The 14285-nt window shown below is 39.5% G+C and overlaps 1 protein-coding gene across 1 annotated transcript in view; it reads left to right on the forward strand.

Annotated features, from left to right (window-relative positions):
* Positions 1-14285, forward strand: part of tmtc2b (transmembrane O-mannosyltransferase targeting cadherins 2b) — a 117036-nt gene that overhangs the window by 82343 nt on the left and 20408 nt on the right. The window contains exons 4-8 of the mRNA XM_042495971.2: positions 571-685; positions 1170-1255; positions 3916-4100; positions 5800-5878; positions 9315-9436. Coding sequence (XP_042351905.1) covers positions 571-685; positions 1170-1255; positions 3916-4100; positions 5800-5878; positions 9315-9436 — 587 coding nt within the window. The remainder of the gene's footprint in view (positions 1-570; positions 686-1169; positions 1256-3915; positions 4101-5799; positions 5879-9314; positions 9437-14285) is intronic.

Below are 14285 nucleotides of genomic sequence, written 5' to 3' on the forward strand. Positions count from 1 at the left end.
GCAAGCCTCTCTTAATTTTGTCAAGTTGAGTCTAAAGTCATCACATTAGACTCGGACTCAAGTACAAGTCATGTGACTTGAGTGCACAGTTTTGTTGAGCAGTCTGTAAAAAAAGCTTCAAAAACACATCAAAAATGGTATTATTTTACATAACAATCGACATTGGCAGCCATCACCCCTTCTATACATGTCATTTCACACTCCACAGTCTCAGCACAAAATGTACAAAAGCTCTCAGCAACCTTATTCCACCAGCCAGTTGCTGCACTCTGCCATTCAGCACTAATGCCATTAGTGGTGCAAAAGCACGGAGGTGGTCTTCTTTTCATACACACACAAACCTTTCCTGGTGCGTCATGTTACTTTACCCATAATATCTCTCTCTTTAGAGGTTAAAGAAAACACTGAACCCGTGTCAGTGGCTGAGAATAACCAACGAAAAATGATTACTTGCCTCTCCCTGCTTTAATCTAAGAACATTCAAATATTCTGAAAATAATTAAAGAAGTGGCCACCAATGTTCTTTCTTATTCTGTTTGATTAACCTTTTCTTCTGTAACCTGCTGTCAGCATGGGGCAACCTTGGAAATGTCCTGAAGAGCCAGGGTAAGATGGAGGAGGCTGAACAGGCGTACAGAAATGCTCTCTATTACCGCAGCAACATGGCCGACATGCTGTATAACCTGTGAGTTTGTAATTTATATTTTCGTATGCTCAATGCTCAAGTATGTTTGCCTTTTATTTCCGTTAAGTATCTGTTGATGTGCTTTTGCACTGTATACTTGGTTTTCTTCTAAGTGCATCTCCATTCATAGCTATTTCAATGTGTGCGACAAATGGATGGTTTCTCCTTTTACATGTCCATTGATCAGAGCTGTTCTCTCAGAGGAAGTGCCGTCTTGTCTTGTATTCCCAAGAGTGCTTTCTGTCTGACAGGGTTATTAATGATGCTGTTTTAGCCTGAGGGGAAAACACAAAGCATTCACGGCTAACACTCAAATGTGTGATCAAATGTCTGTGGTTTGCTAAGATCTAAATTTTGCCCCTTACTTTTATCAGCTGCTCATGTTCTCATCTAATCCTAACAGAGGCCTTTTTGACTTTTAAACATCTCCTTTTTTTGAGTTCTTTTAATCTCTAAACTGCTGCTCTCTTTTTGTCTGCTCCAGCGGTTTGCTGCTACAGGAGAGCAACAAGTTCGCAGAGGCGCTTCACTACTATAAGCTGGCCATTGGGAGCCGGCCAACTCTGGCTTGTAAGTACAGCTCTTCTTTTTTTTTATTTATTTATTTTTTTATTGACAATCCTCAGCTCTGTGGTTGTGGCTGCGCTGTGTCCAGGCAACAGTGAACACAGGCCGCAGTCATGTGAAGGGAGAGGAGTAGGTAGCAGAGGGCAGTGGATATTCGACTGACTTCAACATTCAACACAGCTGTCTGACTGGCTTTCAAAGCACAGTCATGTCAACAGATCAAGCAGCTGCATGATCTCATTTATTATGAATTCAGGCCATGACGCTCTTATTTCATTTTATCCTTCCTACGCTCACAACATTTACTTCTTCTCTCAGTTTTTAGCTTTGTCTTCTTCATCATTCCAAAATGAGAATTCCCCACAATTTTCCTGCTTTTTCCAGAATTTTTTTTTTTTTTTTTATACTCTGTCGTCTTCTGCGGGTTGATTAGAACGAATCGCTCACAATCTTACCTGATCATGCAATAAATTAGCTCCCCATTGTTCCAGGCATCAGTCACTGACAGATAAACAGAGAATCTTAAACGTCTCTTCCTTTCTTCCCTCGGATTAATTATCGACCTAATCAAGATCGCGGTTAGGCTAGAAAATTCCCATTTAGCGTGCAATTATCCAATCTGTTATAACCGATAACAAGGTTAATTAATTACCTCAAGCAGCAGACATGTTGATGGCAGAATTACAATGTGACAGTTTAAAGCGTTTTTCAAGGTTGAACCATTACTCACTGCCGAACTGGGAGCAAACTAGAGCAAACTGTAGCATGTTTGATGTAATATGTAGAGATATGCTGATTTGTGATAAAGTGCATACAGAAAATCAATTTAGAAGGCTGATGAAAAAGAAAAAAAATTTCTTTTGTCTAGCTGTGGCTTTTGTTATCTGTTGCGCTTTCAGTGTAGATCCATGCACTTGAAAGAAAATCCTATAGTTTGACAATCTGATGCAACACCATGTGGCACAGATAAGACTGTGAGGTGTAAGGATGTGGAACAAAATAATGTGAGCTTTTAAGATAACACATTTCAAGGACAGAAGGAGATAGCTTGTTTGTTGAGAAAAACAACAGTTTGATTCTCAAACGCCCCCCTTTAACATGATTACATATCAACACCCTATAGCAGAGCCTTCCAGATTGATCTGTTGTAACTAGTTAATTTATTCCAACAGACAGACTTGATAGGGAGTTGTTTAGAGAGGCAGGTCTACAGAGACTAATTACACTCCAGCCGAATATCGATTATTAGATGTTGTCTTGGACTGCTCAAGGAAAAGTTTAACAAGCATCCAAAGTGTCCCACAGGAAACATGCAAAGGTCAAATATACAGAAAAGCATTAATAAGATCAACAGGGGTTTGTTGATCCCCCTCAAAGGTTTAATTCGTATAGAAATGGTCATTACTCATCTTTTCAGCGCCATTGATCTGTGAGGTTTGAACACTTTGGAAATCACTTTTCCATCAAATTAGCTCTGGTTCTTGAACCGGTTCAGCTCAGGATTCTTTAAACCTTGGTTTGATAAAGAGAACCAGCCCGCAGCAGCAGACCAGCAATGCCCAACAGAATTAAACAATAAAAGCAAGATGCTGAATTGCACTGATTACCTGCAAGCTTTTGTAAATGAGCATGGAACATCTATTTATGATAACTGAACAATTTTTTGTTTGACATCTGCATCCTTTCTTTACAACCACCCACTATTGTCGTCATATTTCACACACCTCAGGTCAAGCAAACTGTTTTGTTTTTTAAAATAATTATAGTTATTATAATTATAATTAAAAAATCGTATTATTCTTATTATTACTATTATTCCTGCTGGGAACCAGCTTTTCAGGTTCTTAACCAATTTATATTTGGTAAAAAATGCTCTGAATGATTCAAAATTTGGTGCACAAATCCTGTTCCATGTCGATGATAAAGGGTTATAGGAGACACTATTGTGAAGGAATTTATCATATCGCGAAATTGGTTATACACATAGATTTGGCGTGAAAGGCTCTTCTCTTTGATGGAGCTCTAAATGAATCCAAGCGGCAACAAGGATTTTGTGAAGATAACTTATACCCCCTAAAGGAACACCTTAACTCAAAAACTAACCACATTTGGTGGTTGGGGTGGTGGAGGAAGCTGCATTAATAAACATAAGCATTAACTTATCAGCAGAGCAAAGATGAGTAGAGTCAGATTACAGTGGCCGCACCATTCATCTACATAGGTATGTTAGGACATTACCAGTCAGCTAAAGGAAATGGCTTAGGCAAGCCAAACTTAAAGGAGAAGGTCACCTAACTGAAAAAATCCCATGTTATTTCCATGCCTTTGGAAAGTTCAATTTGAACAGGAGTCTGGAGCCACATCATAGAGTTTTCTTTTATATACCCAAATTAGGTTTATTTTATTTTAGTGTTCTCAGCTGTGAAACTGAAAATGTACCCACTGACATTCCCCTGTCTGCTCTCAGTGTAATCTGTAACATCTTTCACCATTTACCGTCTATGGACCACCTCCAGACTTTATACCCTATAGCATCACAAATTTGAGTTTTAACACCTAGTTTTTGGATTTGAGAGACACTTGTGCATGTTTACATATATTTTTTGACTGTCTTAGAGAGCCAGAGTTAACACTATTTTTTTCATGTTTTGTTATCCCAACAGCGGCCTATTTGAACACAGGCATCATCCTGATGAATCAGGGTCGCCTAGACGAGTCCAAGCGCACCTTCCTGACCTGTGCTGACATCCCAGACGAGAACCTGAAGGACCCCCATGCACACAAGAGCTCAGTCACCAGCTGCTTGTACAACCTGGGCAAGCTGCTCCATGAGCAGGGACACCAGGAGGTAAATACTCAAACTGCAGAACAATATTATAGATTTCGCTTATAAAAATCCTCAGTGATGCATTTATATGTCGTGTATTTCAGTGTGCTGAGCACCAGGGCAGGCTTAACACTGATGATAGGACAATGATCACTTTATCTTTACAATAGAGAAGTTTAAATATTGGATTTAGCTATTCGCTGTGTTACAATAATTTCTTTAACCATTTGAAACTTGAAGCAAATTGGCTAGATATCTTTCAAAATCATGGGAAGAAGGCAATTCGCAATGAAAGATGAAATTATCCATTTACAAGAAATTAGTAAAAAGCAAAAGAAAATTACCTGAAGGTTTATAAAACTAAAGAAGAAAAAGAAATGCTGGCCAAAAAAAGGAAAAAGAAAGAAAACAAATAGAAAAAGTCCATAAAAATTTAAATATGTAATTATGATAATTATACATATAGCTTTTCCTTTTTGTCTTTTTTCCCCGTAGACATTTTTCCCTATCTTTTTGGAAATATTTTTTTAAATCTAGTCATTTCATACAAGTTTTTGGAACATTTTGTTAACGAGTTCCTCATTGCCTATTTTTCCATGTTGTTGATATAAATACCTATAAATACCCTTTCTGGGGGGTTCAAAGGTGACAATACTTGTGAAAGGAATCTGAAAGCAGCAAAAGGAAAAAATTATGTTGCTCCAGGTTTCAAATGGTTGAGTTAGATATTTATTTTTAGTATTATTGTCAGTTAAAGGCCCCATAACACACCACAATATAAAATAATTGCATTAAGTGGAGATAATATTCCTTCAAAGTCCTGTAGTTTATCTTTTTATAATGTATTTTTTGGCCCCTCAAAATATGAAATATAAAATATTTTGACACCATGTACTGTGGTTCACATGCACAAATCTATTTTGGCTTATATTTGAAACATTCCTGCAAACATGATGTGTCGAACACTCAGAGTGTTCCTTTACTTATAGTACATGCTAGAAAATGTAAAACCATAGTGAATTGAGATAAGATGCAGGCAGTTGCCTAAGGAGCTTTTGGGACACTGAGAAAATGTTCAGCTTTATATGGACATGTTCCAGAATTGCTTGTGTCATAGGGGACGCTGTGTTTTGTGCAGATAATCCTCAGGCTGTTTCTAACAAATTCACTCTCTTCACGCCCCTAAAGACCTACAGTGCTGGCTAAAGTAACTGGTTTTCAAATGCTGCACATTTATAATGTACATAAGCACCAATGCTGCTGATTCAATCAGGATTGAAGCGACAGCACTGCAGATTCAATAAGGGCTTTTATAAATTGTTGCCATGCTGGAGAAATAGTGCAGTCCCATATCCTGCAACCTCTCACCGCAACATTTGCTTCAGTAATAAAGAGGTTCCAGCTCCTTCTACCATTTAAATTCTGACCGACCTTGAGGTGAATCGCTGGACCTGCTCTCTATACATACCAGAGTCAATATGTGACTCCGCTCTAGTCGTCTTAACAGCCGTGACACCGAGGATAGACCCTTTCTGCTCGATTCTGTATGAACCAGCCTCCCAGCGACCCCCAATTCCACGCTGTGTATTCACAGTGTCAGGGCCCCGGCTGCAGGGGAGGAATGACTAGTTACCACAGCACCAGCCTCTCTGGTGGGGTCTCTCTGCTGGCTAATGCAAACATCCCCCACCTTCTTTTTTTTTGTTTGTTTCATTCACAGGAGGCCCTCACAGTGTTTAAAGAAGCAATAAAGAAAATGCCAAGACAATTTGCACCACAGAGCCTCTACAACATGATGGGTAAGAGCTGCTTTCCTTTCGAGACCACAAGCATGAAATCTGTTGTTTAAAGAAAAAATAACAGACAGTGGAACTGACGGGACATGTTTTATTTAGGTATTTTGGAGAAAATGGTTACTGTACATCATGCATTTCTATTTTACTTTGTTGTGCTGCATCTATTAAAACTTATGACCTTTTTTGTTTCTTCTGGACAGGAAGTGTGAAGTAACTAAACCAAACTTTCAGCCCTATTAGCTGTTTTACACTTGCAGCTTTGAATGATGGAAAGTCAGAGTTCACCAACATAAAGCGACAACTTCCAAGGCTGAAAAATGAAGCCAACACTGACGTGCCAAAAACTGCAGTCCCTCTAATAGCCACTTAAGGCTGGCTTCAGAAGCAAGTCAATCTTAATAGACCCCTATGTTCAAATGGGCAACTTTACAGCTAATATACAGGCCTCCAGGAAAGCTGCTCAGCCTTGCAGCATTTTTTCCCCAGTGGCCACACACAGTATTGCAGCAAAAAACTCCCCTGCAGTCCAAAAAGCATTTTTCTGTAAAACTGGTAGCAGGGCACCTCAAACTGCAAACAAGGTCAATTATAATTTTTTCTAGTTTGAATTTATGAGCTATGATGGTTTAATTTTTGTAAAAGTATCCAGGGTCCATACAGAGCGTTTTAAAAATATGTGATGTCATCACAATGTAAAGTCTATGATTCAAGCAGAACTACTATTACTACTACTATTCAAGAAACACTACTGCACATAGTCACGGATGTACACTCGGCGTATAGCCCACGTAAGGAAATTCATAGGAATTAATAGCTGCATTTTTGCAAAGTTTCAAAATGGCAGTCAACCAACGGATGATGTCGTAATAGCTTTGTCCATTATTTTGTACAGTTTATGACTAATAGTCATTGTGGGGCTTGGATATCCAAAACCTTTTGAGAATTTGCCCCAAAAACTTACTTATATAAGTTTAAGTTATAATAAAACCACTAGAATGATTGTTTTTTGTGGTGTACATTTCTTTTCAATGATGATGAAATATTTTCCTGTGTAGAAAAGAGGAAATCAGACATTAGTCATACCACTCGTGCTGAGAATTCACAAGATCTTAACCCCAGGTTGTGAATCTTAAACCTGGGGCTTAACATAAGCTCTAGCTTATGAGATATGAAGATGGAAACTGGGTTAAGGTCACTCTAGCTTTCTGTAGCCTTTTGTTAGGTTAAGCCAGGGCTAAGATATGCTGCAAAAAGTTTTAAGTACTTGAAGTACTTTTCAAAAAATGTGTAAAATCAGTGACAGATCATCATCAAGCAAACAACTATTTATATCAGTGAAATCCTTTTTTTGAGAAATCTAACAAGAATAAATGCCGTTGAACAGCATTTCGAGACAGTAGTAAGCTTTACAATATCATGTTAAACAGAGTTAATTTGCTTTTCACTACAAGAACAAGCCAGCTTGTTAGATTGCAGCTGTAGAACAGCTGCTTTCAGCCTCATTATAGCTGCTTTTGCTTTGTTTTTTTTTTCCCCTCCGTCTCCATCCTGCTTTCTCTTTCTCACACACATGCTGCTACTTACACACACACACACACACAGGAGAAACCATGGCCTTCTGTATTCCAGACTTGGTAGTGCCACAGGTTCACTTATGTGCTGGCAAAATGCAATTTGACAGAGCTACTGAGATTATGTCAAAATGTTGACGAAAGCTTCGGTCACCATTAAGGAGCAGCAGCGCGTCTGTAATGGAGGCACTGAGCCAGAGATCTGCGATTTCTGCAGCTTAGCGAATGTTTCCTCGCTGAACTGATTTGCACATTTGGCACACCTGCTCATATCTATCTCCAGCTTTTTCGCTCACTGTGCTGCTCTCATGCTGTTTGTCAGACGCCAAGGAGGAGAAGCTTTCATCAGAGGCAGACCTGGGTGGTAATCTGCGCCCTGCTGGTCTCGCTCCAGCACTCTCTGGTGGGCCGAGGAATGTTCCACTCCGAGGAGCTGCTTTTCAGCTCCTTGGATTTGATGTCACTTCTAATTGCACGTTGATGTTTGTGCTAATCTCATACAGAGGTCTGCTGCCAGGAGGGTGAGACAAGTATTTGGGCCGCTTTTAAATCCGTCAACTAATAAAACGGCGATGTCAAAACAGACCTTTTTTTTTTTCAAAGTAATTCAAGGCATAGTGTTGGTGGTAAATCTTTGAAATCCAGATAATCCTGTCTGTTAAACGCTGTTGTAATTTCTTGAAATAAAGTTATTATTGCATTTGTCATATAGTAAAAAAATCTTAGTTCGGTATTAAAAAATATTACAAGCAGGCCATGGGAACAAAGGAATCTTTTTAAAATATCTGAATTTGCGACACCCTCTAATCCATGCTTTGCTCTCTTTGACGTTAGCTGTTGACAGGTGCATTATGTGGCTACAGCATAATGGATTTCCAACACTTAAATCTGAAACACAAGGCTGCCCTGATGGACTTCATCTTGAAAATATATTCTCGTGTATCACTCTACATCTCGGGGGGTGGGGAATCTTAAGCCTGGAGCGTTAATATTTTCACAATAAAAGGAAGTCAAGTATTAAACTTGATTTGTTTTTCATGCCTGTGTTTTAGAGGTATTACAACACAGCATTATCTCTCATTCACAATAAAAGGAGAAAGTGTGTTTTCAAATCATTAAAAATGTCCCAGTGTTGTGATTAGTTGTGCGACACCTGTTGCTTATCGCAGTTTCCTATCAGGGAGGTGATTAGTCCTAATCCTCTCAGAATTAAAGTGTCACTTTACTCCAGTCTAAACAAATCGTCTGCTCACGTTTTTGTGAAAGTTTAACAACTGGGATACTTTCCATTTCTTTTCTTAAATATGTTGTAATGTTGATTTTAACTGTGTTGTGTCCAATTACCAGCCAATGTTGTCAGATTCCTGCAATATTACACGTGTTGTTGGATGGCTATGAAAGGGAGGTTATTGTTTTTTCAGGTGTTAGCAGACGGAGGGTCAGATCGTGTGGTGGGGGAGGTATCAGATGATGTCTGACAGATCAGGGAGAGTGAGAGAGTGTGTTATAAACTCAGTAGTGTTGTATAGTTTTTTTAAGCCAAACAGTGAACTCTGCCTTTTGCAGTTTTGAAAAAATGAATTTACTGACTGTGTATCAAGACATCAAAAGTAGGCTATGAAATGTTTCTGCAGTTTGAATACAGCACTCTAAAACAAGGGTTAACATTTGCCATGTCAAAGTTTAGTGCCAGAATCATTCAAGTAAACACATGATTTCTAAACAACATGACGTACCCCTCTGGAATGAGGTCTACTCTCACTGTCTTGTCTGTCATGGAAACCCTCAGCTGAACAATTGGAAAATGTGTGATGACTTAACCTCTGGCAGCTTGACCCCTGACTCGACCCTCACTTTTGCTCCCACAGGAGAGGCCTACATAAGACTAAACAAGCTGACTGATGCTGAACACTGGTACAGAGAGTCCCTGCGAGCCAAGCCGGACCACATTCCTGCACACCTCACCTACGGTAAACTCCTGGCCATGACGGTAAGTCTGTGATTTCTAGTTTGTCCTTCCTTTAAAGTTTAAATAAAGTTGAATTCCTTTTTAACAATTTTAGATCATATTATTGGTCATTTTCTGCTCCTATTTAACAATATATGCCAAAACAATTCAAAAATACCCAGTACCAGCCAATTTTAGCCATAATATCATTAATTCATCCATCAATTAATCTGCAACTTTTAGCAATATAAAGCTATGATTAAGTTAGCTAACTAGCAACGGCATGCAATGTCAGCGTGTCTTTGTTTCCCCAAATTGCCATGGTCACAGGCCATGGGCTACAGTTTATTTAAATGGTATCTGTGGAAATATGTCACAGAACAGAGGCTAAATATTCTCTAATTCCTATTTCACTTGGACTTTAAGGCTTTACTTTTGAAAATAGGGATAAAAAATTATTTCTTTTGCAAATTAAAAGTTGTATTCATAGATATTTCTGTTGGTCAACTGTATCAAACTGGTGAGGTCAAACTTTTTGCTTCCCTGAACCAGTTCTCATTCTTTACCTGCACTCTCAGTTCTTTTCACTTTCTTTTTTTTTATTACACCCTCTTTCATCTCCCCTGGTATTTCATCACTTCTCTCCAGCTCTTTACTGACGGTCGTAATGTCCTCCTGAGGTCTCTACACTTAATCAATAGTGTGTGGGTGAGAGCGAAAAGACTGGAAGAGAGTGAGCACTTGACAACAACGAGAGAAGGTTGTCACGTTGTGTTTCTTAAGATGCGCCTGTGTTTCCTGGAGACAGGACTTCCTGATTAAAAACCTTGTCCGTGCTGTCCCTTTTTTGGTCCGTCCTATTTGTTACAAGCTCTTACAAAGTAGCTTCAATGCTGCATTCACAACTTTGAATCCACAGCAAAACAGATATCAGGCATGTGGCATGTTTGCAACCTTGCTCTGCAAAATAGAGGAGTGACATCTGTGAGCGCTGTAAAGAAAGAAACTGACATCTGCCCAGCATTTTCCAGGACGGAGATAGTATCCTCTCAGGGTCAAACAGCTGACCTGTGCTTCAATGACCAAAGAAAACGCAGTCTCTATGGAAGATCTTAGGGGCAGAAGCAGTTTCCATAGTTGCCGAGTTTACGATGAGTCAGTCTTGTAGTCCGGTCATACAGTCATCCATTACAGATCGCAGCTAGATATGCGTGTTTGGAGAAGAGCTGACCAAGAGGGGATTGTCAGAGAAGAAATAAACAAATTAGAAGATGAGTTGCTCAGAGGGTCAAAAGAAGGGTGGAGGCCCTCTCTTTAACTGACACCCGCTCTCTCTCCCACAGTCTGGGCCCTAATGAAAGGACGTAAATGTGTTCAATAGCCTGGAGCGGTGGGATCTGGATCCACAGTGAAAGACTAGAATATTCCTGGCCCTGTCCTTTTTCATTTCCCTTATGGAAACAGTCTTTTTCAACTTCTTTTCATTTGTAGTCTGTCCAAATTATGAGTTTTAGCATTTTGAGACTGATATTTGTGGGAGACTTTAAATTGCACATCAGTTATTTAAACATGCTGGAAAAAAAATCTTCTTTTCCAGCAAATTTGAAAAAAAAAATGGTTAAGTTTTTGTATCAAAGCTTTACATTGAGCCCTCAAAGAAGTAATTTGACATTTTGAGAAATATGTGGATTCACTTTCTTGCAGAGAGTTAGATGAAAAACTAAAACATGCTCATATCTGTATGGCAGAAGCCCTGGTCAGCAGCTGGTTAGTGCACAGCACATGGACTGAAAATGGATTTTTTGGCGTTGTCAATAACAAAATCCATCTGGCATATAATATGTAAGATTAAGATGAGAAGAAAAATACCACTCCAAAAGTCTGTAGGGTAAATGTCATATCTGAGCCAGGACAGTTAGCTTAACTTAACATTACAATGACAAAAAGGGAAAGACAGCCAGCCAAACTCCAAAGCTAACAGAAGTTCACTGATTAAAACGTTATATCTCAGGTTTAAATCCATACAAAAGTGTCAGGTGCTGGTGGGCAAACTTTGCTTTCTTTTGGTAGGGGCTCATTTGCTGGCTTTTTCTTCTTTTTTCAGGGTTCCCATGCATATTTATGGGCAAAATTTCAAGACTTTTTCATGACTTTTTAAAGAGCCATCAGCATTTTTCAAACATATCAGATTAGATCGCTATTCAAATAAAATCAGCCAGCTGGCATACATAAAGAGAGAGACAGAAAGTAGGGGAAAATGATGAAACTTCCATGATGGTAAACCAAACATCACATATAAATGCATATTAGTACTATGTTATGTCAACAACTGCAGAAAATACATTTGCCATTATGTTGCATTACTAAAAGGTTTGCAATAGGTGGAAGGTTTCATTACACACACAAAATTCCAAGACTTTTCCAAAACTTCCTATGATTTTTACTAATTCCATGACTTTTCCAGGTTTTCCATGACCCTGGGAACTCTGTCCTTCCAGTTTAATGCTAAGATAAGGCTAAATTGTTGCTGTGGTAGCTTCCCATTTACCCTACAGATATGAGAGTGGTATCAATCTTTTCATTTAACTCTTGGCAGCAAAGTGAAATATCAGAATATTCATTTACTCTGATGCATTACCGTATTGTACATTTGTGGCTCAGTAATGCCAATACAGTGTGTGTCTAGTCCCACGGATCATTGTGTGTCCAAATAAAATTGAGCCCCAACACTATACTAGATTGATTTTACCATCTGTAGTCAGACTGATGGTCAACTTAAACGAGCTCAACTGACACCACAAATAAATGTCTCTTGTTAAGCTGACATGAAAAGCCACATCAAAAACTATCTGAAACCAAACGCTGTCAGCGAGGATAGTCAACAGGAACAACACAATTCTTTAGAGAAGACTTAGTTAAGTGTACTCAGGGAAGAACTCAGTGGGCCGTGAAGAGAAACTCATTTTTATTTAAGAAAGTGTTATTGATTTTGGGGCAAAGTAGAGCTCAAAGCTGCAGGGATGAATCTCTGTGGATCTCTGACCATGATGGATGGTAGAGGGGTTTGAGCCCCCATGATTGTGTGAGTGCAAATAATGCCATCAGAGGAGGGAACTTTGTTGTTGGGACAAGCTTAGAGCCTCTTTATCCATGAGAACAAATGTGAAAGAAAGACGGTTTTATTGAAAAGTGCTGGAAAGTTTGATGAATTCAAATTTAGGGTAATGTATTCTCTCTTGTTGTCACTGTGGCCTCTGCGCCTGATGACAACAGCATTTAAGCATGATCAAAACCAGCGCAGGAAGTTGACCTCTCGCTTCTTTCATCCCCCACCTCCACACTCCCTGCGACACCACTGTGAGTGATGAAGACGCTTCAGATACTGTCAGGGGTTTTGAGGTTCAGATCCCTGCGGGAGAGGTGCACAGACAGCGAGATAAGGCTTGGCAGCAGGGTCAGAGAAGGGTGAGAGGAGGACGGTGGAGCTGAGCAGGTAGCTGAGGCACGGAGAATTACGAGTTGCTGTGATTTGTGGAAGAGGGGGAGGACAAAATACTGGAGGAAGGGAGAGTTAATAACCCAGATCAGTATCCCCCCCCCGCACGTCCACTGAAACACCCCAGGGGTCAGGATGTGATCCGGGCTCTCTGTACACACTGCAGGTCAGAGATGGACACGGCCACCCTGATGCTTGCAATATTGAATTCAGTCATCTATTTGTCATTTCCTCAGCTAATACGATGCAGGCGTCATTCATAATCACTGCGGCGTCCACAAGCCGGAGCTACATCTGTAGTTTCTCTGATGTTATCAAAAGATTTGAAGTGTAAGGCACGCACCAATAAGCTCTGCATGTGTGTGACAAAAGGGAGGATATTGTATCCACACAATGAGCTGACGAGACTGAGAAGTGGATACATTTAATGAAAAGTGTGGTTTGAAGGGTGGTTGGCGTTTTGTTATTAACTTCCCATATTGTGTTTGTGTTTTCCGCCCCTAAGTGTGTGGCCTCAGGGTGCTTTCAATTCAACAAAGAGAAAAAGTTGTCATGTTGCAAAATGTGGAAATGGAGTGACAGAAAGCAAGCTGACTTTGTCGAGTGCCCTTTATTAGCACTCATGTCACATACAGAAGTTATTATTTTTTGCAAGTATATAGGTTCCACTTTAGGAAGAAAAATCCTGTCCTGCAAACACACAACTAAATATATATTTCCATTCTTATAGTCTTACACTTGACTGAGGAAAATATGGTTTGCCTTCATGATCCCTCAGACTGGAGCAAATCTCATTAGTGCACATTGTCAAGAGTTAAAAGTAAGGTTGAGCTGAATGCTAATATGTTTCTACGATGAAAATTTTCTCTTTTAATGTAAGGAAAAACATGTTTCAAGCAACGCTTTTGTCAGCAGTTGATTATGGAGACATTTTATATATGCATGCAAATTCATCTTGCTTGAAAATGTTAATAAGTGGACCATGTTGCGCTGCAGTTTGTCCCTCATTCAGGTTTTTGCACACATCATTGTAGTTTGTTCAACAAAGTGGGTTTGTCTTCTCTGTACAACCATAGAATCGAACACTGGTACATTTTTCTTTATAATGCCATTTTACATGAAGTGCCTCCTTATTTATGTTCTCTACTGACTCCTAAAACTGTCAGTACGTGCAACCTTCCTTCACAAGGACAACCAACACATTTTCATCCCAACTTGTCACATGGTGCTGCTCTGTCAGTCCGAAATGCCATCACCCTGATGTCAATAACTGCACATGACGCAGAATGGTCCTAATATTTACACAACAGCACACGGAAACCAAGCCGCACCATCACGATAGTTGGAATTCAGTAACAAAGGCACAGATGGTTATGTTTAGACAAAAGAGTCACA

The sequence above is a fragment of the Plectropomus leopardus genome, chromosome 7 (assembly GCF_026936395.1).
Source record: "Plectropomus leopardus strain MGB_pleo_1.0 chromosome 7, ASM2693639v1, whole genome shotgun sequence".
In the NCBI taxonomy this organism is placed as follows: Eukaryota; Metazoa; Chordata; class Actinopteri; order Perciformes; family Serranidae; genus Plectropomus; species Plectropomus leopardus.